The following is a 26,047-nucleotide window of genomic DNA, read 5'->3' on the forward strand; positions in this document are numbered from 1 at the left end:
CGGTTTAGCCAAATACATGAATATACCCTAAAGCCCTTTAACAATTTGAAGCATAACATGTTTAAATCGAATACTCTAAATACAACACTTTATTATTATAAGTATTAAGTACTCGTCCTAACCGAATACTTGAATATCTTTCATGATCATTAAACGTTTATTTGACGAGATCGAATGTCCAAATACGTTAAAGATAATAAAACATGTTTAAGGTTATAAGATATAATTATCTTGTGAAAGCATTGTCATAAGAATACTTAATGATGATTATTAGGATATTATCAAATATGGTAATGACATATGAGGGTACATGGGTTCAAAAAGTCTGACACTAAAAGTGTGTTTAGATGAGGAAATTTTAAATTTAGAAAAATTTTAAATTATAAAAATTTTAAATACTTTAATTAAAATTCTTTTATTTTTAAAATTTTGTGTTTGGATAAAAAAATTAAAATTATGAGGGTGAAAGAAAATAAATACAAAGAAAAGAAAAGATATGATTGATGTGTTTTCAAAGAGAAGAATATTAATGCGGCAGAGGGTCACAGAAGAATCCGAACATGGTAGCTTACACTACCACACCCAACCATTCAGTCAATGGCACAAGACATGACCTAAGCCCTCCGCGCCTACGAGCACCTCCGCCGTGTGATGGGTAGCGACATGGGTAGTGACTACTGTTCCCTTGACTAGCGGGTACAGTTCTATGTGTTCTCCTACGCCCACACCCGATTGATGCTTAGCGAGCTCAGACCGTGTTTCTTGAAAAAGAGAATCATCAACATGAGGAAAAAGTCGCGAGTTCGAAAACGGGATTTCGATAACTTTTAGGTGGAAGAGAGCATGAAGGTTATAAAGGATGAAGAGAGAAAGGTTCTTCTATCAAGAAGAGAATTTTAATTTCTCACTTTTTAGAAGGAAATTGAAATTCTAGATTTTTAATTGTTTAAAATTCTGTTTTAAAATTTTAAATTCTTCATAAAAAAAACATCCAATGAATTTTAGATTAAAAAAATTTAAATTATCTAATAAATTACTTTCCTCTGTTGAAATTCTCTATTTAAACACATTCTTAAAGGAATTTTAAACTTGGTTTATATTGTCTGTTTATAAATTAGTAACACTTTCTCATTATAATAATGCTTCGTAAAGTTACTCAGTTCTTACAATTGTGTTTATTGTCTGTATAGAAATTAGTTAAAAACCATAGTACGTTGCATGCAGTCTTGCGTTGTATATATTTTATCTTGGATAATGTTGAGTAACTTATTTTGTTAACAAGTGATATTTATGTCATTACCAAAATTTTATAATAAACTGATTGGGATGTTCTTCTGCTTGATGTAGAAAATGTTGGTTTATCTCTTTCTTATGGGTTGTCCTTAAATGGTCTCTTATTCTGGGCTGTCTACATGAGTTGTTTCATCGAAAACAAAATGATGTCAGTTGAAAGGATAAAACAGTTCACAAATATCTCATTTGAACCAGCATGGAATATGAAGGATCATCTTCCTCCTTCAAATTGGCCAGTTGAAGACAATGTAGATATCAAAGACTTGCAGGTAACTCGAGTATGAACAAATTGATTATTTTACATTCGAAAGCCACCTAACATTTGCAAAATAATTCATTGATTTCTATTGGTTTAAACTACCATCCTTAGCATTATTTCCCAATGCTGAATTTTCCATTATTAGTTTGCATTGAAAAATACTGTTATGGTGATTTGTGCTTCTGGTGAACAGGTCAGATATCGTCCAAACACTCCTCTGGTTCTTAAAGGCATTACTTTAAGCATTAGCGGAGGAGAAAAGGTTGGTGTTGTTGGTCGAACTGGGGGAGTCCAAAGTTAACTTTAATTCAAGTTTTCTTCAGGCTGGTGGAACCTTTAGGAGGAAAAATAATAATTGATGGTATTGTCATATCCGCTTTGGGGCTTCATGATCTTAGATCACGATTCGGTATCATTCCTCAGGAGCCCGTCCTTTTTGAAGGAACTGTCAGAAGCAACATTGATCCAATTGAACAGTACATAGATGAAGAAATAAGGAAGGTAAGTAATGTGCCAATTGAAATCTATTTACTTGCCTGGTGAATATTTTTAACCATTAGTCTAATAACATTTCATTACTATAGAGCTTGGAACGGTGTCAATTAAAAGAGGTTGTTGCTGCCAAGCCTGAAAAACTTGACTCTTTAGGTAGAGAGTTTTAGCATATTTCTTTGAGCTGCTACTTTAGTTTCATAATTTTACTAATGAGAATGTTGTTTGAACTTTTCAGTGGCAGATAATGGAGAGAACTGGAGTGTGGGGGCAGAGACAGTTGCTTTGTCTAGGAGGGTTATACTCAAGTGAAGCCGGCTCTAGTTTATGGATGAGGCAACTGCTTCTGTTGATTCTCAAACCAATGGTGTAATTCAAAAGATCATTAGACAGGACTTTGCAGCCTGCACCATCATCAGCATTGCTCTCAGAACTCCCACAGTCATGGACTGTGACAAAGTTTTAGTTGGAGTGCGGACTTAAACGTATACCCTGCTCTAGTTGGAGTGAACCAAATGGAGACCGGGGCCTCTAGTCAGCCATCACTGCCCCGGCAAGCTTGATGTCATGGCCAAATAGATAGAGACTCTGATGAAGGCTCAGACACAGCTCATGTAGCCTGCTCCATCACCCCCTATTTGTGATCTGTGTGGGGAGGCAGGCCATACCATAGCTAACTGTCAGATGGACAATTTCTTAGCCAAGGACATTACTTTCAACCGAGACAGCCCACCAATCTGTCATAAAATAAGATGAATCAACTTTCTAAACCCATTTTCAACTACAGATTAAGCCGTTTAGCCTGATCTCTCCATAATACTCATTTCTGAAATAGAATTAGAATCCCTTACTTTATAAGTAAGGCAAGAAGTAACGACATTCCCACAAAAAAACTTACAAATAGTTTAAAAGCGGCTTTGCCTTATTCAGAATATTATATACACAAAAACTATTAAACAGATGCATATTCACATTTCAGCCAAAACTACAAACCTTAAACTCTACAAAAGAAACTAAGAAAATTGCATGCTGTACTTAGACGCCCACGAATGCCCTACACTGTGAATCCCAGTGTTCCTTTATTTGCTTAACCCTCTCCACCCTTTCTGTCTGAATCCTCTGCTCCCAGTATTCCTGACAGCTGTAAAACGATTGAAATTATTAATATCAAAGGATATAGGTGAAAAAAGATCATATGAAACAGTTTTCTAATTACATCTATCTCTTCTTTTACCACCCTTGGTTTTAAGCCCCTGTAATAATGAAACAAATAGGATCATACCTTCGGCTTAACAGAATATTTAATTCTTCCAAGTGCACAGCACCTTCATAAACTGCTCCCTGCAATAAACAATAGTAGAATTATTTTAAAATTGCTTCAAAACCAGAACACGAAAAGAAAAGAAAATTATATTGTAGTCAATTCTTAACAGTCTATAGTTGTTCATAACTAATGTGCCTAAAATAAGTGTACATAGCTTCCTAACAAACAGCTATTTATCACTCATCACAGGATTTAAATAACCAAGGTCCAGAATGGAATAGGGAATGCACAAACTTGAGCATAGTCTATTTGGAAGATCTAAAAATTAGATGGTAAAACCGGCTTTAATGCTTGAGCTCTAACAAATTTCACATAAAATATAATCCGAAAGCTAACTGCAAATAAAGCTTAGTGTGATCCTGATCTTATGAGTACAAGATATTAATATCAGGTTGGTGACCATCCATTGGGAAGCTCTAATGACCAGTAGAGGGTGAATTGTGAGTTATTAATATGATTTATACACACCTTTTATTAACATGAAATTTCCCCAAGTTTTAAACCCTGTTACAATAATAAACTTGTAGGGGAGCGTGCAATAAAAATGTCATGTATCAGGATTCTGGAAGCTTACCTCACGACATAGAGGACACTTCATTTTAGGATCTGCAGACTTAAGTCCGTTAACAATAGATACTGATGCAGCTGAGCATGCACAAATATAGCAGAATATATGGCCGCAAGTCAGAGAAACTGGATCAAACACGGTGTCCTGTCACGGAGAAGCCAGATGAACAATATCAATGGATAACAAAGTGAAGGACAATCTAGGAAAATGCTTTTCCAAATCCCATAGGAAACATATTGTTTTACTTTTCGAAATCTAAGGTGATATTGTCGATTTACTCCATCTTTTTTATTTAAGTTGAATGCTTTGTTTTCGAAAAGTGAAAATCACTGATATTTATGAGATAAATGAAACCATATACAAATAAAACAGTTTATTATGAATAAGCATTCATTGTTTTGGTAAGAACAGAAGTTGACTTCAATTTAAAATTCATGTGTATAATCTTTAAGTAGACTAGACCCTGCTTGCATTCGTACAACAGTAATATAATAATATTCAAATAGACAATGAATAACACACTAAAATTGAGGCAAATTCATCCATTCCAATTACTGATATTGAGAAACTTACCAAGCATATAGAACAAGTCAAGTCAATGTCAACTTTGATAGAATCAAAGAGCTCACAAGTAAGTGCCGGTTTCCCATCCTTGAATGTGAGAGAACATCCATCGAACAAAGCATGTGCCTTCCTTGACTTGACCTTAGTTTCCCTTAAATTGATATGGAAGGCCATAAGCTCACAAAGCCAGGGACTTTGAAGAATCTCCTTGTGCATACTCTGGATCTGCGACTTGAACAATTGCCCTTGCTTGGAATAATGAATCTGCAGTGACAGTAGTAGAAATAAGAACATACAAAAAATACTCCTCGTGAATTTCACCAAAATTGACTAATTACTAATTACTATTAGCACACCTACCAAATTAAAGAAGGATTTTTAAAAACACAAAACTTAGATTACATGATTTTAGGTATTAGAGTTTTCCTTTGAACCTTTATTTCCTTTTTATATGGCATAAATCTCCAATTCTGATAGGAGAACAACACCAGAATACCAAAAGCATATCTAACAAACCATGTATAAGTTTTGTCCTTTGTAAAATTCATCTGAGAAGCATAAAAGATAATCATACCTTATCGTATTTTTTCAGTATTTTTCGAATTGCAATGGCATTTATGAGTGCATAAGTAACAAGATCTTTGCCTTCTTGAATCAGAGCCGTATGGTTCCCTTGTAATTTTCCTTTGATCCACAAGAAGTACTTTCTGACCCCAGAAGCGAGATGTAGCTCCAACAATTTCTGAGCACGCTGATTAAAGCACCCCACTATATCTGACATTTCATTGAGAAGGGAAGGGAAGAAGGTCCCATCGCACACTGAATAATTACAACACACATGCATCAAATGATAAAAGTTGAAACACTTCTCTGAATAACAATAAGAAAAAAGTCTCCTTGCACATAAAAAAAATGCTTTGGAATTGGTATATATATATATATATATATATATATATATATATATATATAACATATCATGCCTGCCATCATAGCAGGCAAATAGAGAGAAGAGGCTTTTTCTCCCTCCATCATTCTATTCTATCTCATGTTGATTGATTGCACTCTGTAAAGGGTCAAAATTAAAACTTTGAAAAGAAAAAAAGAGAGAAAAAAAAAAGATTTTGATTACCTGGGCAATGGTCGGGGCAGGTTTTGGCGGCAAGGGATGCATGAAGGGGTTTCTGGGATGAAGAGTTTCTCCTGCACTTCTTCAATATCTTTTTGAGCTTCTTGAATCCTACGCCCGGAAGCTTCTTCTCCTGGCCTTGCATGTACTCCTGGTATTTTTTGCAGAACTTCATGTTTTCCCTAGGATGAATTGCCCAAGAAACAGAAACGACAACACAGAGAGTGAAGGAGTCTGAGAAAGAAAGAATAAAAAATGTGATTTCGGTTTAAGGTGTAGGATCGAAACTTTTTCCTTATATCCGATTCTGAATACTTGCATTCCTCCGTTTCCGTATGCCAACACCAACAGTTTAACACTTCAACGTGTGCCAATAATAATCTTTAGAAAATGACACCTTCCGACTCTATCTCGGCGAATTAGTCAAAATATCGGATCTTGCTCTCCTCATCAAGTTCATGCATAAATAAAGGCCTGGATGATATCCTTGGCCCTTGCAAATGTATACGAGTTGTAATTATCTTCTTTTTTTTTTTAACTGATGTATAATTATCTTAAAAACAGTTTAGCTTCAAAAATTTATATTTATATTTATTTTTAAAAAATACTTAAATATGTTTTATGAGAAATTGATTGATCATGTAAAATAATTTTATATTACTATTTAATTATAATTTTTTTTATAAATTATTATATAGATAAATATGTTGATTTTATAAAATTATTTTAAAAATCATATAATCATTTATTTATAATAATTCAAATAATCAACGTGATAATATAAGACGATCTATATTATTTAAGTTATTGTTATTATACCCATCAATTAACGCTTACTTGACCAAGAAGCTACAAAAGTTACAAACTCAATATGAGAACAAATAACTGAACTTAACATGATATCTAAACTCATAACTTTTGTTGTTAATAAAAATTAATGAGAACAAAAGTAATATAAGAAGTTCACAGTACCAATGATTTATTCCCAACAAAACATTTTTGGTGTCAAAGGAGGGGCAGAGGCCCCAGAAAAGGTATGATCATAATTTACTTCCCTCATGGCGCTATATTATTATGGAATAATAGCTTAAAGTAATGTCTAATTGCCTTATATATTCCATTCCATTTTTCTTTAAAACTATCAAATTCCCCAAAAATAATTAGATAATTTGGCTAAATAAATTAATGAAAACTAATAATACATATGAATTAGACCGTAAGTGAATATAAAAATTGTTTTTTTTTTACCTAATTCATGCTTTGAACCATATTTTTCACCAGCAGATTTGGGTCTAGTGAAGGACACTAATCTCTCAGTACATGATAAATGAAGACTTGAATCTCTATCAGTTTATGTTTAATGTTGGATCGTACTTCGAATATAATTGTTTCCGAAAAGAAAGACACCTAAAAAAAACAATCAATTCAATTTTAAATTTTTAATCAAATTGTTTAACTCGGATTGGATGAAAAACTTTAAAAAGCTGAACTAAATTAATTCAATTAAATATCTCTAATTTGATGAACTCAAAACATAAAATATTATCTAAGGGGTTTATCTAATTCGCATTGAACACTATATAAAATAAGAACTTGCTATGTTTTTATTATATTTTATTTGAGTTACTTATAAGTGAATATTTTCGCTTATAATTAATTATACTACTTATCTTGTCTAAACTATCAAACAATTTCTTATTTAGTGTTATGATCACTGAATAATCCTAAAAGTCATAGGTTCAGAATTTGAAAAAGAATCTTCTTCATAACTTATTTATTAACCGGCTATATTTGTGTAATGCCTTGATTTTTAAATTTTTTTTGTGAATACCTTGATGTTGTTTAGTGTTATAAGTTATCGAAAAAAAAAGTGCCAAACTTATAAGTACGTTTGAACGAGATTTTGGAATTCGGAAACGATAAATCAAGTATTTTGCGACGTGTAAAGAAAGCAGCGGCGATGCCACATGAATAGAAATATGTTCTTGATGTGTAGGTGATTATGGGCCTACATATAGTCACACTCATTTGCAAAAGCAAATTTACAAAAGCATAATAGAATGTTTATCCAAAAAACATACAGTATAATTTTTTATAATTTAACATGATATTTTTAAATTAATGGTAAAAGGATTGATTTTAAGAAAATTAATATTTAAATTTAATTTTTGTTAAAAATATTTTAAAAGTAACATTAGGTAAGTTAATTTTATTTAAATAATAAAATTTAATCATTTTAAAATAAAGTATATTCTAAAAACTTTAATGAGAAAAATTATTTATTCTTGATACAAAAGTGAAATAAAAAATCAATGTATCAAAATTAATTTCGAAAACATTAAAAACTAACCATACATTTTGATGTATTACTCCCTCTATTCTTTTTTATATATCTTTCAAGATTATTAAGTAGAGATTAAAAACTGCAATAAAATGTTTATGAGAAATCTTAAAATAAAATGTACTCTTTCCACAAGCAACGCTCCACCCCCAAATATACGCAGTGCCGCCATGTTCAAAGGCTCTGGTACGTTACACTTTTGGTGTGACAGTGAAGTGAACAGGTTTACGTTGCGTCCACGAAACAAAGTGGTCCCCTTCCCCCTCATCTCCTGTTAATCTTTTGTGATAGTTGTCAACTTTGCCATGAATGTCATATATATTCATATACTATCCGTTTTAACGGTTGCATTTTCACACTTCACAAGCAAAAAAGCATGCTACAAACTTTATTTCTATCACAGCATTAACAGCTAGCTCCGTTTACAATTTATACTGTTTTACAAACTAACTAAAAATTAGAAAATTAATTGGAAGTTGAAAAGTTAGTGGCTACATGAAAATTGAAAAATTAGCTCATTAAATAAATTAAAAATATTTGATAAAATATAAAATTAATTATTGAAGTAATTAAAAAGTTTAAAATAACAGAAAAATAATAAAATTATGATTTATTTAAAAAAGATAACATGAAAAATGATTAAATATATCAAAGATAAAAGTGAAAAACAATATAAAAAATTAAAAAGAAGAAATTAACGTTTAAAAAATGTTACTTAAATAGTATTTCAAAATATGCTAAAAATTATTAAAAGATATTATTTACTAAACAATCAACTAAGTTTTTAACTAGTAAAAAAATTTAAAAATTAACTAAAATATCTTATCAAATATAGACTTAGTATCTACCTTGAAACTATGGGAGAAAGATTTTCTCTTTCTTTTTTTTATAAAAAAAAAAGTATATCTTTATCTAAAATCAAAATTTATTGAGATGTATTTAAAGAGTTAATTTGTTTAAATATATGTTTTTTCACATGCAAAAGTTCAGAGATGAAATCGTTGATCATATGTTTTTATTAACTATTTATATTATGTCAGTAGAAAAATATTTTATCTATTTCTTTCGTTAATGTATTTTTTGGAAAATAAATGAATGACTATCATGAAATCATAGGAGAAAGATTTTCTTAAATTTTTCCATCACTATAAGCTAATATGAGAAGACATAAATGATTAAAGATCCAATACAAACTTTTTCCTTTCTCTTGGGAATGAATTTAAATACCTTAATGTCACTTTCCTCACTTGATGGGAAATTCTTCCCAGAGAAATCTCTTAATACTCTAGAGCCAGGTGATTAGTTACGTACAACGAGGTAGAACCGTGAAATTATTTGTAGTTTAGACCAATACGTTAATCCTTTAGATAGATTTCTGCATGATAAGGTCAGTATGTTACTGATGTCTTGTATGATAATATAAGGATTCCTTTTCTTTCTATCACTTTTAGTTTAAAAATGAAATGAAGATAATATACTTATTGAGAGTATCATTTATTGTCCCTAATAAATGAAGAGGACTTTCTCTAAAATCATGTAGAGTTTATACAGAAATAAATCACATGTGGTCCATGTGATCAAGGATTGAAATGATCTTCCCTCTGAAATCTCTAGCTAAATTTAAATATACAACTTGAAAGTTTTGTTTCCATAACCAACATCTTTGTTTTTTTATAATTTTTTTTACCTCTTTTCTTTGTTGTACTTTTTTTTTTCTCTGTTGTACTTTAGGAAATGCTAAAGGGATATTAACCACCATGAATTACAGGGAAAGGAAGTCGATCAATATAATATAATCAAGTTGTCAGTGCTTTGTTAATTACTACCAAAGTGTGTGTTCGCACTCAAATTCACTTTACGCTCGTGTACACCGCACACAGAAAAATCTTGACAGTGGTTTTAAATTGAACTTATCTAGATCATATCTATAATCTATTGATGATGAAAATGGCATATTAGGTTTCTTTTACCAAATTTTGTATCTTTACGACTTTATTACCGACACTGATCTATCTATATTATATATTATACGCCTCAGCCTCACACTTTACATCCAGTAAACTCATATTCTTATGATCCTTTAAACGGATGGCCGTGGTACTTTACTCAGAAGCCAAAATGGACAATAAATCATTCTTTTTGACGATTAGGGACAGCAAGTGGAAGGATCACTAATAATTGTCGAGCATTATTCCATTATCCATATCATATATTAAATCAGCCTATAAACAAGCTTAGATGCACTAATAGTGTGCCGGATAGAGTGTAATTTTCTCGCCATTAGTAATGGACTAAAGCTAAGGTAGAACCAGAGTAAGAATGTGACTCTTGACATAGGTAACACTAAAGAATACAGACCATGACCATCACAGAAACAGTTGATGTTATCCTTCTTATGTTATTTTTTTTATCATCATATTAATACGAAATAATAATGTTAACGGAAAACAGTAATTATTTTTTATTAAAAATTATAGATATACACAAAATGATAAACACGTATTTTATATCTAAAACTAGAATATTTAAATCTAAATTACTTGATTAAAAATATAAATTATTATTATTATTACTTATATCAAATCCACGTTGATTTCATATTATATAATTACATGTCAACAACAACCCACTTTGGGAAAGTGACAATCTTTTATCAGTCAAATATAAGTCATTCGTTTGCTCGGTTTTGTATTTAAATCGTCCCTTAGCATTAATTAATTGCGTTTGTCGTTTCTTCGTGCTTCTACACGTCTAATAATTTATATCAGAGAAATAGTTAAATTCCAATGTGAGAAAATAATGTTATTTTAATGCCATTAGTTAGAACCACATAAGAAGATCGAATACAACGTCCATAGTGATTCAGGTGACCAAATAGACAATGTAATATAGATAGAATTGAAAAATAAAAAAATAAATAAAAAAACTTAAGATTGAGAGATATGCTGAAACTTAAAAGAAAATGACATGTACTTTGAATGTAAGTGTTTTTTATTTTGAATAATTTTGTATAGTAAATATTAAATGCATTTTATATTTATAATAAATAATATTTAGTTTTTCGTTTAATATTTTATTTGTAGGTATAATTGGAAGATTTGTAGAAAAATACAGCACTATTCATTTTTCTTTATCTAGAATTCTAGATGTCTTTTTAAGAAAATAATGCATTCGAAGTGCAAGAATCAACAACCCAAATTTGAATATAATAAAAGATGGGCTTTGGCGTTTTTTTTCAGAGGTGGAGTGATTTGTTTTAAAAGACACGTCCTTGGTCCAATTGATCGCCTTGCTTGGGCTACTGTATGATCACTAAATATGAAAGTGTGGGGGAATTAAACTGTTAATAAGAGCCTAAACCAAGCCGAATTTATTTAACCTGCAAAACGTTTTTTTTTCCATTGCCATTGGTTTAAACTTGAACAGTTACCCATTAGAGGTGGCTAATGAAGGAATTGTGAAATTTACATGAAATTATAGGTTCAAACTCTGTTGCTACTATTATGCAACACACACATAAAAAATAAAAACAAAAACTTGTACAAGCTTTGTTTTTTCTTGTCATTTTTGTTATTTCACTAGATAGAAGCATACCATATCTTTAGATGGTATCATTTCTTTTATAATTGAACAAGAAACAAAGAAACAATGATTTTTACCTAACGAATATTCTCCTATATTAAAAAGAGTTTAATTTTATATTAGTTAAAATAAAATATTTTACATAAACATTCAAGAGGAATTCACCTTATGGTACTATTGATAAATCTGTTTATTTCATTGATATGTCAGGAACCTGAAAGTCCAGACGATTCCTTTCTTTATTTTTATTTTATAATATTAAATTTGATCACAAATAGCCTCTAAGCCCGGAAGAAACTAAGGCATATACGGATATACCAAGTGTATGTAGGTTCATATCAACAGATATAACAGACTTTCTCTACAATTTACCCTCTTTTTTTTTTTTTTCTTTCCTCCCCAAGATGCATCTTTCTTCTTTCTTCGACAAAAAAAGAGAGCTATGTCAACTGGAAACAACCAGAGCTTCGCATAAATCATGGTTAATAATAGGTTTATGACCCATTCGGCACAAAAAAAGAAGAAAATAACTTACGTGGTTGGTGACAGTTATAAGCGGTCCAGTTTCCACCTAGTAAAGTCTAGAACAGAATCCCGAATAGTACGATGCTGTTTGATCCACGAACCCGATGCAAATGCTCCTGCAGTAGTTGTAGCTTCTATCCGACGCTTCCTTCGAATGCGAATAAACTCCAACACCTAGTAGCCAGCGCAAAACGCCACATGGTAGTAAAGTTAGTTAGCGTAGCACCCAAGTAACTCGCCTCATTAATTAACACAAACAGTGATCGAGGACACAGGCAAAGAATCTTAGAGGTACGTTGCAACTGGAAATCCATGGCAACGAGTTTGCCAAAGGCAAAGCAAGTGTTGGTGGTTGAAATCGACGACAGTGATTTCAGCACTTACGCTCTCCAATGGACTCTGGATCACTTGCTAGCCCCTGCAAATATTCCTAACTTCAAGCTTTTTCTTGTTTATGCAAGGCCTTCTGTTACCTCTACTGTCGGTTTTGTTGGCCCTGGTAACTAACTCTTCATTGTCCGTTTTTTTCCATTTTTCTTGTTGAATGTTCATGGTGTTGATATATTTCGTAATTAAATACGATGATGTTTTGCATGCAGGAGCCGCTGAGGTGTTGCCTGTTGTCGAGGCCAATTTGAAAAGAACAGCTGCAAAAGTCACTTAATATGCTAAAGAACTATGCAAGAAGAAATCCGTATGTGCTATTTAATTTCATGCTATCGGTTTCTATTTCCAAAGTTTGCATGTTTTTCAACCTTATTCATGCACATAAATATTTGTATGAATAATGTATTGCAGCATGCCACTTGCTTGGATATCATAGAAAAGGTTAACATCGGAGAGTAGACAGAAAATAATAATCCATTATTTAATTAATGTATTTTGTTAGTATGTGTTCTTCGGATGTGTTAAATAATTATAAAAAGAAAAAGTAGTATAACATTTAATATATCAAAAAATAAAAACAAAAAAAGATGATTAATAAAAATATTAATACTAATTTTAATCCTTAACCTATTACGTATACATAAAGAAAATTACTTTCGATCACTATTAAAAAAGTGTTTTTTACATGTGCCAACAACGATAATTGTCAGAAATTATCGTTAAAAACAATACGAATTAAGGGGATTTGACAACGAAAATGATTTTTGAATTATCTTGGAATCATAAGTTTAAGAATGATCATTCAAAAATTGTTGAAGAGTGAGAACAATGATGGATTTTTGAAAATCGTCCTAGTTAAATGATGAGTAAAAAAACGATTTTACAAAACCATCTATTATCATTCTCGTGGCTCATTGTTCTCTCATTTCTCATGCAGCTCTCTCCCACACTAACCCTCTCCTTTCACTCGCGCCTTCTTCTCTCCTTCCATTCGTCGTTGTCGAGACCCTCGAACCTCTGCGCCCTCTCTCACTCAAGCTTTCACTGTGCCCTCTGTCTCATGAACTTTTGCGAAGCTACACCGTCACAGTTCCTCTCTCAACTCTCTCCGTCAAAGCTCTCTGTGAAGTGTTTCTTTTCCTTCCATGTGGGTACTATAGTTGAATCCATGGCCCCTTTGACTGCGTTGTGTGTGGCTAAGGCAACAATGATTAATTATATTATTTAGGGTGATTTCTAATTTCTAATTAGTTGACAATGTAAAAATCTTTATTGTGACAATGTGTGAATATTAAAATCCTTTCTATTTGTTTTTGTTGTATTACAGTATTAGTAACATTCTCTTTTTCCTTTCTTCAATATTCAGAAAAGGGATCCTAATGTGTTTGCGCAACTTCTAGAGTATGACAAACGTTTTGGGCAATATGGAAGTGAGTACACATTTTATGACTACAATCACCTTAAGGATATTCCATCAGAATTGAAGCATTCCTACAAAGTTGTAGTTGCTGATCCTCCTTACTTGGTGAGAATTAATTGCTGAGATTTTACTCTTTAAATCAGTGTCTTCTAATTGTTTATGACGAGATAATCAGTTTAAAGAATTTCCAAGAAATAAAACTGTATTACAATTACTGAGATTGGGTGTTCTAATCGTTGTATTACAATTACTTGTAGGTGAAGTGCAGAAAGAAAAAGCAGCAGAGATCTTGGGCTTGCATCCTTGTGGTTTTAGTCCCCAACACTCCAGCAAACTTGGAAATGAGTTTCGGATGTTCTTAAACTATGACCTTGGAATGAGACTAGGAGGGCAAGGTGATGCTATATTATTTGCTTTATGCTTCTGTTACTTTGTTTTTTTCCTTTTTACCTCATTCACCTGGGAGCTGGTTTTCTCCAACTACCTTAATTCCAAATTAACCTATGTTATAAGATACAATGTTAGTGTGGGTGTGTGTTAGTGTAGAGAAAAATTTGTATGATGTTTTGAGCTGATGGAAATTTTTTATATGGTATTTGATGTTTGGAAGTCAATTTGAGCTAGATTTGGGACAATGGGGGCCTCAAGCTTCAAAATGGAGGATGATAAGGCACAACAACTATGTCATGAAAGGAAGAAGTTTGTGAGGCAAGCACTTGATCATTGGCCAAGTTAGCAGAGAAGGGTGGGTGGGTGGGTGGGTGGGGGGGAGTGGAGAGTTCTTGGATAGTGGATCATTTTTAGAGTTCTCCTTTGGAGTTGTTATTTCTTGCACATTACTTTATCTTTGGAATTTAGCTTTTGGGATATAAGTACGAGGGTCTTTTTAAGGAGGTTTCCCCCACAGATTTACAAATGGATTGGACAGTTCTTCTCAATTGTTGTTTTCTTTTTCTCTCTGGTTTTGTGATTTTGCTCTTACATCAAGAGGGATTTGTTGTCCTCCAAACTCATTGTATTTTCTTTTTTGTTTCAATATTTTTTTTTGTTTTTATCATAAACAAAAGTATTGATATTATGTTTTTAAATTTGTTTGGGGATTCATATTAGTCCTTGTGAAGATAATAAGATGTGGAGAGATGGCTCGTAGATTGCGTTTTTTCAAGGAGCAAATGTTGAAAGCTGGTGTTTCACCAAAATATTCCACAACACCAATTGATGTGAACATTGATGAACTTGAGGTAAGTGAGCATGCTTGTGGACAAAGTTGGTTTCGCCTTTCTACTTTATTTTATTTTATAATTTGACATCTGGTATGTCTTGTAATAGGTAAAACTTACAGAAATTGAGTTAGAGTTAACTGAGATGAATGCAAATGGTGAAAAGTTGCAACGGTCATACAACGAGCTTGTGTAGTATAAGCTTGTTTTGTAGAAGGTACAGTGGCTATAAGGATTACTATGCCCTTTCATGGTGTATAATTATGAAAATAACTAGAAAAGGGTAAATTAATGACTTTTCCTAAATTATATTGGAAAAATAAAAAGAGAAAATATTTATTTGTTAAGATATCCCACATTAGTTAGGAATATGACCAAAATACTCTTATAAGAATTAAACAATCTTTTCTCCTCAAACTAACTTTTGGAGTTGACTTTGGTCCAGTCCATTTCTAGTATAGTATTAGAATCTATGGGTGTGAAGGGTGTGTGTTAACAATAAAATATCCCAAATTGGTTAGGAATATGATTAAAATACTCCTTACAAGACTTAGGTATAAGCTATTTTGTGGAACTTAAGTAAAATCAAATATGTGCAATCCTAAGTCAAACTCAATTTATTTTCATATGCTTGCGTTGCGGGCTTCTTGACTTATATTATTCCACTCCCTTGTTCAATGGATGCATTAAGGATAAATTTAGAATAAGTAATAATTGCATGGTGTTTAAGGAAAGAAAAATGAGGAAAGGATAGAATTAACAGTTTTATTGAACAACTGAGAATAAAAGAAAGAATTTTCCTCCATGGGTCCCCATTTCACAAACGGTGCCCTTTTTCACACATACTATTTCTCCTAATTGATCCCTTCATCCATATTTCTCCCTACCAATCTAATTGATATCCTCTCTAACGACCTAACTACTATTCCCCCATCTCCTATCCTAACATGTGGTTGTCTGAAAATAGGTTGTGCTTGATATAACACAAAAATGTGCCAAGACATGTATTTCTACAAGTTAAAGAGAGATACAGGCTACGATTTGTATAATGCAATTTAGCTAAATCAGTAAATGAGAGGTATATTTGTTTTTTATCTATGATGTATTCTTGTTATTTTGTAGGATTGAAATTTTAGATGTATAAATCAAAAGATATTATTGGCCAATGACTAAATAATTATTGTCGTTTTTCAAGCTGGTGAGTTTTTCCACTCAGCTCAAAGCCGAGCCTTAGAGCAGCGGAGAGAACATGAATCATGCCACCTGAGTGGGGAATCTATAGAAACACCTTTATTACAGGACCAAGTAAGCTTCTTACCTGCTCATAGCTAATATTATTTTATACTGTTGACAATAACCTTTAAATGAATTGGTCCCTGCTGTTTGTTTTGTTGTGAAGGAATTGTCTGTTGATTCATCAAAGCAAGTTAAGTTGGGGTTTTTAGCAGGTCTTGTTCCCAGGGAAAAGTCCATGGTATTTGATAGAATTTTATTTTGTGCTACTAGAGGAAATGTATTTTTGAGGCAGGCGACTGTTGAGGATCCCGTCACAGACCCTGTTTCTAGAGAAAAGGTGAATGCTCCCTCCCCCAATCTACAGAGAATGTATGATATAAAACAATGAGTTATACTGTTGTAAGCAGCGGGTGATTGTTAAAGTTCTTATATTGTTGCTTTCATTATAGTTGATAGTCTTGGGTCGATGCATGCAAGTCTAGACGCATTCATTTTGACTTTTTAGTGTTTGTACGAGTAATGGGTGCTATTGTGCATCATTACATAAAAGGGAGTTTGTTGGCTATTGATTCTTGTCAATGTTATATTATTGTCCACTCACATATCACAGCTAGCCATGCCCACAAAAAAAGATGTATTGACAGATTCGTCTCATTAATAGTGATTTTTCATTTGAAACGTGAATAAGAGATCAATCTCTTTAATTGTATTGTATCTTGGGTTTTCTAACTTTATTTGACTGTTATGTTAATACATAATATTGCACCTGTGTGTTGGTCTTGGTGGGATTAGCAAATTAAAAAAATGGAGGTGATTATTGAGTGATAAGCTTTGTAGTCTTCTATTTTTATAACAAGATTGGTTACTTGCTTTGTATTATGCTTCTAATATTGGTCTCTGCTGTACCTATAAATCCATGGTTGCTAGTGAACATATAATAAATGAGATTCTTCATTTTTGGTTGAAATAAATTTCTGCTTGTTGACAAATTTTTCTGTTTTATATTCTATTCTATGATGATTTACAGATGTTCACCTGCAGACTGAGAAAAAAGTTTTTGTGGTCTTCTATGCTGGTGAAAAAGAAAAAGCCAAGATTCTTAGATGTCTCCTGTAACCATAAGGCATAGAGTGAGTGCATGAACAATAGCCAAAGAGGTAATTAAGAAATATTTCCTCAAATATGTCTTCCTTAACCATACTCGCTTACTGTGAGTACTAAGTGCATGCTATTTGAAAGCACAGATTAGTCAAAGCTGTTTAAGATTGATTGATGGTGTAACTTATACATTCTTCCTTTGTAGTTGGACCACTCTTTGTGCTCTTAAATGATTTTCTTAATGGTGAAAGATATTATTGAATAATAAAATGAATTGTTATAGTTGCTAGTGGATAGCATAATCTTTCCTTTTCATGTGAAACAACAACATTTATCTAGCTAAGTTATTTTTTGTGGATGTTTTATTTAGAAGAACCTTCATCTTTATATGTTTGTGTGAAGTTACAATTTTTTGGACTTATCTCTGATTCTCTAAACAGTTTTAAAAAATTCAATTTGAGCTACTGCATCGGGATAACTTGCTAAATACTATTGGGGAAGACCTTCATCTTTATAGCATAATGATTTTCTGGAAGACCTTTAGAATCGAAGACCACTATAGATGTTGGACTACTGCACCGGGATAACTTGCTAAATACTATTGGGGCTCAATTTGAGCAACGAGATGTTTTGGTATGTCAAAAATAAAAACTAACAATGTTCTATATTATGCATGTGATGAACATGAATTTATATGCCTGTTTGCCTACTTTATCATGCTTTTAATTTGATTAATTATAAATTTTCATTCTCAAGTGTACGATTTACTTGTAGACTAATTTATTTTTCTATTGGAAAGATGAGGTTTAGTTATTGATAATATGTGCAGAATAAGTGCAACATTCATCTTGTTTGCATGATCATGTGTTTGCAACAAGTTTGCTCTGTAAGTTTAATGTGCAATATATCATTAGAATTCGGATGTACCAAAATAATATTGTTTATGTCATATAACTAGATCAGTCATTTGTTGTTCTCTTACAAGAAGTGGAACCTTACACTAGCTCTACCAATGTTGGCTCACTTCAAGTTATTTTTTGTTTTGCAGATATATATTAGTATACCATCTCCAATTTGTGGTTCATTAGACTTTGTTTTATAGTTCTCAGAAAAATTTACCTTATAAATGAACTTGTTTAAATTGAAATATTAATGGATAATTCATGTCTTCAATATAACTATCAATTTTACATTACATTTAGACAGCGTTGAAGGTGTATTCCACTTGGTATTTGTCCAGCTTTTTATAGCAATAAATACTCGGTTGAGTTCAATATGTCAGAGGCAAATTGAAATAATTAGATTAGCAACCACAAGGTAAAACTTCAAATAGGGAGATCACATGGACAATATTTGAAACCTGAATGGAAATTCATTGATTTATTATTAAGAAATGTGAATTCTAAAGTCCATATCATTTAAACAATTCAAATATAAAGGTTAAAATTCAATGATTTCTAACACATTGCAAGGTTAAACATCAAATAGGGAGATCACATGGATAAGATTTGAAATTTGCATGGAAAGAAAAAATGTGAGTTTTAACTATAAAACAAAATAAACAGTAAAAAAAAATAGCATCGATTTCTAAAAAAAATGTTTTTAAAAGTATTTACTTTTTAAGATAATTTTTAGAATTTTTTTTTAGAATGTACACATTCTTTGACAGTTTTCTAAAAACCATATTAAAATGTCTATCTTTTAAGATAATTTTTAAAAAAATCATATTTTGACGTTTTTTTAACATTATTTAAACAAAAAGTCTAAGACGATTTATAAAAAAACAATATAGAAATTAACATTCTAAGACAATTTAAAAATCACCATTAAAAATGTTAATTTTTTACGATGATAAATTAAAAAATAATTGAAAATCATCAAGGAAAATGTCAAATAATCATATTTGAAAGTGTTTTTGTAGTAGTGGATACTCTTATACTGCCTGCTCGCTTGGTAGTTATCATATTCAATCGTATAGTTTTGATATGTTTGTGCTAATTTATTTTTAAAAAAGGCTAGGAAAAAAATACAAGACTATAATATGGTAGATCAACAATATTTTTTTTAGCAAAGATAATTGGAATCACCTCTTTTGATTTGTTATCTCATTGTTATTTGATGTATTTGACTTCTCTGTTGTTGTTAATGTGTTGCCCCTTTAAAATTATATAACTTTCATGATTTTTAAAATTAAATATTACCATTAAATATTAACACAGTTCTTATACAGGGTTATCTTGATGGGACAACACAAAGACAATATGAAAAGAGACAATAAAAGATAAATCATTTGTTTGATATTATCAACCATCACATAATTTACCGTCTCAATCAATAATCAAATCATGTGACACATAAATAATTTAATAATTATTATTTGAAATCATGAATGATGTGATTGTCCATGAACCATCTAATAATTTTTCCTTTGTTCCTCAATTAAAAAATAAAAAATATTGTTTAATTAAGAATTTGAAAGTAATTAACCCTTTTCTTACCGGACTCCTTCTGTGGAATGCTTCCCATGGAATTGGAATTTGGAAAGAATTAAGGGGGAAAAAGTATGAAATTTCTTATAGAAAAGGAAAGGGAAGGGTATTTTTTTTGTCGATTGCATAATGCCTGTCTGGTTTGTTCTGCGTTTATTAATTCTGTGACGTGTGACTTGTGAGACGGCATACCATATCCTCTGGTTCTGGACCCACGCTAACAATCTTCGTTGTGCTCCACGTGGGACATGTTTGGATCTTACTCTATGGTGTCAACAAGATGTATCAGTAGTTCAGTACTATGCTGTTCCAATTTTAATAATTTGAACGTGACCTCAACTTAATGATGCATCATTCTCATTTCTCAGAGCTGCAGAGTAGTACCTCTAATAGCTTTTGTCTTCGTTTAAAGAAAGAAGCTAATATCATTATCAGGATCCGTCACATCCCAGTTCATAAGCCATGGCCAATTTGCATCTTATGGTTGATTAATTTTAATTAATGGCTTCAATTGCCTAATAAGCCACCACGGGAGGTTCATTAATATACGTTATAGATTCCATGTAAGCTTGTCCTTTTGGGGATATATTTAAAAAGGTACCGAATAGTGCACCCATCCTTCTAAGAAAATCTGATTTGCCTTTTTAATTTCCCAGTTTAAGGAAAAGAAAAATACAGATAAGATACGATGCTGTATTATTTTACATTTTTTTATGTTGAAACGTTATATAGTATGCGTGGTTTATACCTGTGCAATTATTATCTGATGGATAATTTAAACAGGAAAATGACGTAGCAGTGGAAGTGCTAGAAGGTGATCCTAGAAATGTTCTTTGTGATGCCGTGGAAAAGCATCATGCTTCAATGTTGGTTGTGGGTAGTCATAGTTACGGGGCTTTAAAAAGGTACAGGCTCATTTTGATTCTAGTAATTATTTTTCTGTTGCTTTCTAATGATATAGGTCATATAGGAGAGTATGACAAATTTTTTTTCTAAAATTTGTGAACGGGGGTAAGATATATTAAATTGTGTTCTAGCATTCTCAAATAAACCAACATCATGCTAACTAAAATTGCCAAGAACATGAGTAAGATATTAGTGTTAGCACACCTTAAATCCATGGGAATTATTGGTATCTCCATCTGCTCCTTTGTTTTTTTTGTTTGTTTTTTTGCTGCATAAGCCAGCTTGACAATTTTGTTTTTGATATGGTCTCTAACTCTCTATGTTAGTTCTTCCGTAGTTAGCACATGTAGTTTTTGGGCTCATCTTTAACAGTTATCTACAGTCATTGTCACTTCAATCCATGGCAACTTTTTCCCATGATAGCTATTTTGTTGGTTGTTTTATGTAAGCCAGGTCTTTCACTTCAAAATATCTTAATTCAGCTTTGTTTTTTACACCACCTTTATTTGCAGGGCGGTTTTAGGTAGTGTAAGTGACTATTGAGCTCATCATGCTCACTACACTGTCATGATCGTGAAGAAGCCAAAGGCCAAACACTGATCTCGATCGTTGGCTGCGATTTAATAGCAATGAACATAGATCTTTTCAGCAAAAGGAAAAATAAATGTTCTTAAAAATTCATAATGTTGTCATTTTCTCCATGCCTAGCTGACTCTATGATTTAAGGTTCATTTTACTTTTTTATTTTTAAATTTCGAACCGACAAATATTTTATGTAAGCACAATACTTTTTCCATTCACGGCCACCTGGCTTATTTTGTTCAAAAGCAATTTGTTTATATAAATGTTACTATTGCGTGTGTATGACTCATTTTATCGCATTAAATTGGCTTGTTCATTCTCGTATATAAAGTTTATGAACAGAGCGAGGGTCAATGGACAATTGCCAATTGGTCACGTAATTTTTTATTGTACTATGGTGGTAATGAGATTTTGAAGTTATACAAAATATTCAAACCCTCATTCCTAATTCAATCCTAATGACTTAATTTATCATGAAGTGTAATGCGGCGACTAATTTCCTCTAATTCTGAATTTCTGATTATAGCCTATCCTCAAAGCTTTAGATTCTATTGGTGCATGAGTTGTTATAATTATTTTGCTACGGTGAACATTTACATATTATAGTTTTTTATTATGAGGTTTTATCATGTTGAAGAATTTAATCTTTTTTATATTATAAATATTTAATTACTCTTTTGTTCCTTATATTTTTTATTATTAAATTATTATGTTAAGATTATTTTTTAAAAATAAAACTAATATTTATCTAGTATTCCAAAAAACATTTGATAGCATTCCAAATTTATACAAATTTGAAACTAACAACATGGAAAATCTAATCAAATAGTGACGAATCAACCACACTTGAAATAATAAACAAAATAAGAAAACTTCACTTAATTGTAATCGCATAAGAGATATGTTCAAAATCATCATGAATCTTGTTTATTGTTGAACAAAGAACTCCAAAGATACTCATGGGGGTAAGAAATGATGAGCTACTTGAATAGTTTATTGTTTATTAGCTTTGATAACATTTACTACTGTCGATTAAATTTGTAAGAATTTTTTAGGAGTGAATTTAAGATATTAGAATCTAATTAATAGAAAACTTTTATATACCTTGTGAGCTAATTTAATTTACGAATTAATTAATAAGAATTTTTTAATATATTTTAATGCAGCACATATCAATAAAAGTTAGAGACTCTCTCTTAAGTTTTCACAAGTATTTTAAAAATTAATTAAATTATCTTAATTGTATTTTTAGTTTACATATTTTTCCTTGTAAATGATTTAAATATTTTTAATTTTAATTGTTCACAAATAATTCTCATAATTTTTCAGTTCTTATCATAAAAATTCAATCAATAATTAACATAAATATAACAGAGGTACTCATTTCTTGATTAGACATCCTATTTATTCTCAAGAAATCAATGTTTGAAAAATCAAGGTATCGTAAATTTAATTACATTTTTAGTATAGCATTTTTTATGTTCTTTTAGAATAGCATTTAAACCAACAATAATTTCCAAAATCATTTAAGAACAAAGAAAAGCATTATGAATTTATCAAATAAAAAAAGCGTTAAACACGCACACTCCAATACACCTCGCGCACAAGGTTTTGGCCAAGAATTTGCCTTACTTAAATTATAAAAGAAAGAAAAAAGCGACGTGGCTTAATGAAATCCATGTAAAAATCATAAATTAAGAAATTAAATAACTCCAAAGAAAAGCACGATTAGGACTTAAATTTGTCATGTTCAAGTAAAAATAGCTGAGAGAAATCAATACATGAATCACAGTTATAATAAATCTGGGGGAAGATTATCAGACAACAATATCACAAATTCTGGTATTTTGACATGAACTACCTTTTCTTTAACAATTAACCCTTTTTTAGTTTTTTTTCATTGTATAGTTGTAAACATTTAATAAGTTATAATAACAAATATAAAAAGTTAGAACACTTTAATATTCTAAAAACGTGAAAAGAAAAGAGTGAGAACAATTTTTAATCATGTACTACTAGAGTAATTTTTTACCATGAAACTAAAATAATTATTCATCGATAATTTGTGAATAGAAATTATATAATGACAAAAATAACGAAAACAATATGAAAAAAGCAATTAAATAGATTAAAGTAATTAAATTTTTAGATTTAGGTCTATTAACATTTGTTATTTATTTTTTAAAGTAAAAAATGTCACACATATTACATATAAGATCTTACATATCATTTTTTTTTATTTAGACCACACTTTTTGTTGAATCCACTCACAACTTATCAAGTAGATCCTATTTTTGAAAGAAAAAAAATGAAGACACACAGCATTCCATATTCCTTGAAAAAATCAGAGATTGCATACAACAGAAGCAATTCTATAAATTAACTGAATATGCTTGCTTTTATTATCATTTGCAGTATATAAAGTTCAGATGAAATCCCAATACATTTGTTACTCTGAATTATTTTTTGAAAGCGCCCATTTGAAATTATGTGCTCTTAGTGTAAATATCTTTTATACTGCAGTATCATCTAATAATTTTGTGTATGAGATGAGTGCTACTAATATATATTTTTTATCATATTCTTCAACAGAAACTTTACTCTTAATTGCAATTACAAGATTGTAAATAAAATAGGAAATCTACAAATTTTTATAATATAATATTTCAATAAATTTTAATTAATAATAAATAGTGCACTACTAACATCTCCCTAAGTATATAATAAATTTATTAATCTTTATAATACTTATTTACTAAAGATGATTTTTAAGTGGTTGAAAGCGTAAAAAAAATTGCCTTTAAAATAAATCATCATTATGTAAATTACTGAATTAAAACTCTAATTGTAATTTCAGAACAACACAACAATTTTTTTTTTCTCTAAAAAAAATGTATCTTAACAACAAAAAATGCTAAACGCGAGTGGGTTTTGAATCTCATAAAAGAAAAACCTAAAAAGGCTTTTCCACTGCAATCACACTGCGATCGGAATTTCACAAAGCAGATTTCCAATCTTAAGTAATAGTTGAAATAATGGAATGGAATGTGAAAACAGCGTATAGCGGCCTTCTCAGGAGTTATTTAAAGGAGAAACTAAGATTGCGAAAATGAAAATGACATAAATTAGGCATAAAATGCAGTAGAGAGTTCAAGTGTAGATGGGAAGATCGGTCCAGGCACCAGAGACATGTCCATTCTCACAAACATAAGCCCTAACCATAGGCTCCCCATCGTCATGGAAGCCGAAGCCAGGCCTCAAGCAAAAGGAAGAGTGCAGATCCCACGTGAACTCACACGCGCAGAAGGCGCAAGGCAGATCCATCTTCCTCTTCTTCCCATCCTGAATAGTCCTCCAAACCATAGTCCGCCTGAAGTTCTTGAAAACCCCTCTGAAGAGGCAGTACTTGCGCTTCTCCTCCTTGTGCACGCACCCTGGCCACTCGCACACGTACAAGCAATCGTACCGGAACTTACGCGCCAGGAGCTTGCTTCCTTGTTCACGGCTTAGTGTCCAGCTTCCCGAAGCCAGGTGTGAGCTCCACGCGCGGGAGAGCTTGCGCTTCTTGCTGCACGCGCTGATCGAAGCCACATCCACGCCCGCTCTTACGCTAACGGATTCCGTTAATCGCGGCGACTCGGACTCGGTTGGGACGTAGAGCGTGTCGTAGTAGAGGTCATCGTAAAGGGACCAACAAGAGGAAGAACAATCATCGGATTGAGGAGGTTGTTGTTGTTGTTGTTGTGGTGGTGGTGGTGGTGGTGGTGGAGTGGTGTTCGAAGGAGAATCATCGGTGATGACGTTGAAGTTGCCGGGGCCGAGGTCGCGTTCGAGGCCGAAATCGGAGGTGTCGAACAGGAGGCCGGCGTGGCGGAGGCCGGGGCAGCAGAAGGAGAGTTTGTGGAGGGAGAGAGGGGGGTCGGAGGCGGCGGCGGAGAGGAGGTCTTGGGGGATGGTGAGGGAGCATTTGGTCTTCCAACAGAAATCCCTAACGAGGGAAGAGAATTTGGTGCAGACACAGGCTAAGCGAGCCCAGTGGCGAGGATCGTCTTCGAGTTTGTAGAAGATGTTCAGAACGATGTCGTCGGTTAGTTCCGAAAACAGGTTCTTCTTCTTTTCAATTTCACTATCCATCTTCTTCTCTTTCTCTTTCTCTCACAACTCCATTATTATTTATTTATCGGACACAGCACTACTGACAAAGCAACACACACCACACGAATCAGGTCCAGAAAAAAGAGCTATTAAAATAATGCTTTTTATTTACTTCCACAGATTTTTTCAGTGCTTTTCTCATTTACGTCACCTTTTATTATGAATAATGATAAAAATATCTGTCCAAGTGGAATAACTCGATAAAGATTTTTTTTTATTTTTTTATTAAGAATGGTGGAAACTGGAAAAGCGGGCTTTTTTTTATATTTTACAGTTGGATTTACTAGCTGTGTAAGTAATTGTGTAAAACAAAAAAAGTTGTGTAATTAATTGCGTTTTTAACTAAAAAATAAAAACAGAAGGTAGTCAAGGAAGTTTTTAGGATAGTCGTTGTTGTGATTGTTGAACAATAAATCAACCTAATGTGTATTTTTTTTAATTAGAGATTACATGTGTTTCTGCATATAATTTATGGGATTA

General features: G+C 31.9%; 4 protein-coding genes and 1 pseudogene across 5 annotated transcripts; 3 read left to right on the top strand and 2 right to left on the bottom strand.

Moving 5' to 3' along the window:
- The first annotated feature begins 1,439 nt into the window (after nucleotides 1-1,439).
- LOC114405314 (ABC transporter C family member 4-like) lies at nucleotides 1,440-2,356 on the top strand. The gene is made up of 5 exons (XM_028367904.1): nucleotides 1,440-1,562; nucleotides 1,746-1,814; nucleotides 1,976-2,053; nucleotides 2,137-2,200; nucleotides 2,283-2,356. The coding sequence occupies exons 1-5, from the start codon at nucleotides 1,440-1,442 to the stop codon at nucleotides 2,354-2,356; spliced, it is 408 nt and encodes a 135-aa protein (XP_028223705.1).
- Nucleotides 2,059-6,074, bottom strand: LOC114407370 (E3 ubiquitin-protein ligase BAH1-like). Of its 2 annotated transcripts, XM_028370449.1 has the most exons (7): nucleotides 5,630-6,074; nucleotides 5,075-5,319; nucleotides 4,510-4,764; nucleotides 3,943-4,080; nucleotides 3,327-3,385; nucleotides 3,038-3,185; nucleotides 2,059-2,781 (listed from the first exon to the last, which is right to left on the bottom strand). In XM_028370449.1, the coding sequence occupies exons 1-6, from the start codon at nucleotides 5,799-5,801 to the stop codon at nucleotides 3,080-3,082; spliced, it is 975 nt and encodes a 324-aa protein (XP_028226250.1). In that variant the 5' UTR covers nucleotides 5,802-6,074; the 3' UTR covers nucleotides 2,059-2,781; nucleotides 3,038-3,079. The 2 variants fall into 2 exon arrangements, with proteins under 2 accessions (XP_028226250.1, XP_028226249.1); XM_028370448.1 differs by lacking the exon at nucleotides 2,059-2,781 and having other exon boundaries at nucleotides 2,848-3,185; nucleotides 5,630-6,073.
- Nucleotides 6,075-11,871: 5,797 nt separating this feature from the next.
- On the top strand, nucleotides 11,872-21,675 carry LOC114407372 (annotated as a pseudogene).
- LOC114407371 (V-type proton ATPase subunit a3-like) lies at nucleotides 15,345-19,000 on the top strand. The gene is made up of 5 exons (XM_028370450.1): nucleotides 15,345-16,179; nucleotides 16,297-16,406; nucleotides 16,501-16,674; nucleotides 17,365-17,494; nucleotides 17,876-19,000. The coding sequence occupies exons 1-4, from the start codon at nucleotides 16,173-16,175 to the stop codon at nucleotides 17,464-17,466; spliced, it is 393 nt and encodes a 130-aa protein (XP_028226251.1). The 5' UTR covers nucleotides 15,345-16,172; the 3' UTR covers nucleotides 17,467-17,494; nucleotides 17,876-19,000.
- A 2,635-nt stretch (nucleotides 21,676-24,310) lies between the features above and the next one.
- Nucleotides 24,311-25,638, bottom strand: LOC114407373 (phytochrome A-associated F-box protein). Its single transcript, XM_028370451.1, has one exon. It carries the CDS (start codon nucleotides 25,544-25,546, stop codon nucleotides 24,563-24,565), a length of 984 nt encoding a protein of 327 aa, XP_028226252.1. The 5' UTR covers nucleotides 25,547-25,638; the 3' UTR covers nucleotides 24,311-24,562.
- Between the last annotated feature and the right edge of the window lie 409 nt (nucleotides 25,639-26,047).

This window comes from Glycine soja, chromosome 3 (assembly GCF_004193775.1).
Source record: "Glycine soja cultivar W05 chromosome 3, ASM419377v2, whole genome shotgun sequence".
Lineage (NCBI taxonomy): Eukaryota > Viridiplantae > Streptophyta > Magnoliopsida > Fabales > Fabaceae > Glycine > Glycine soja.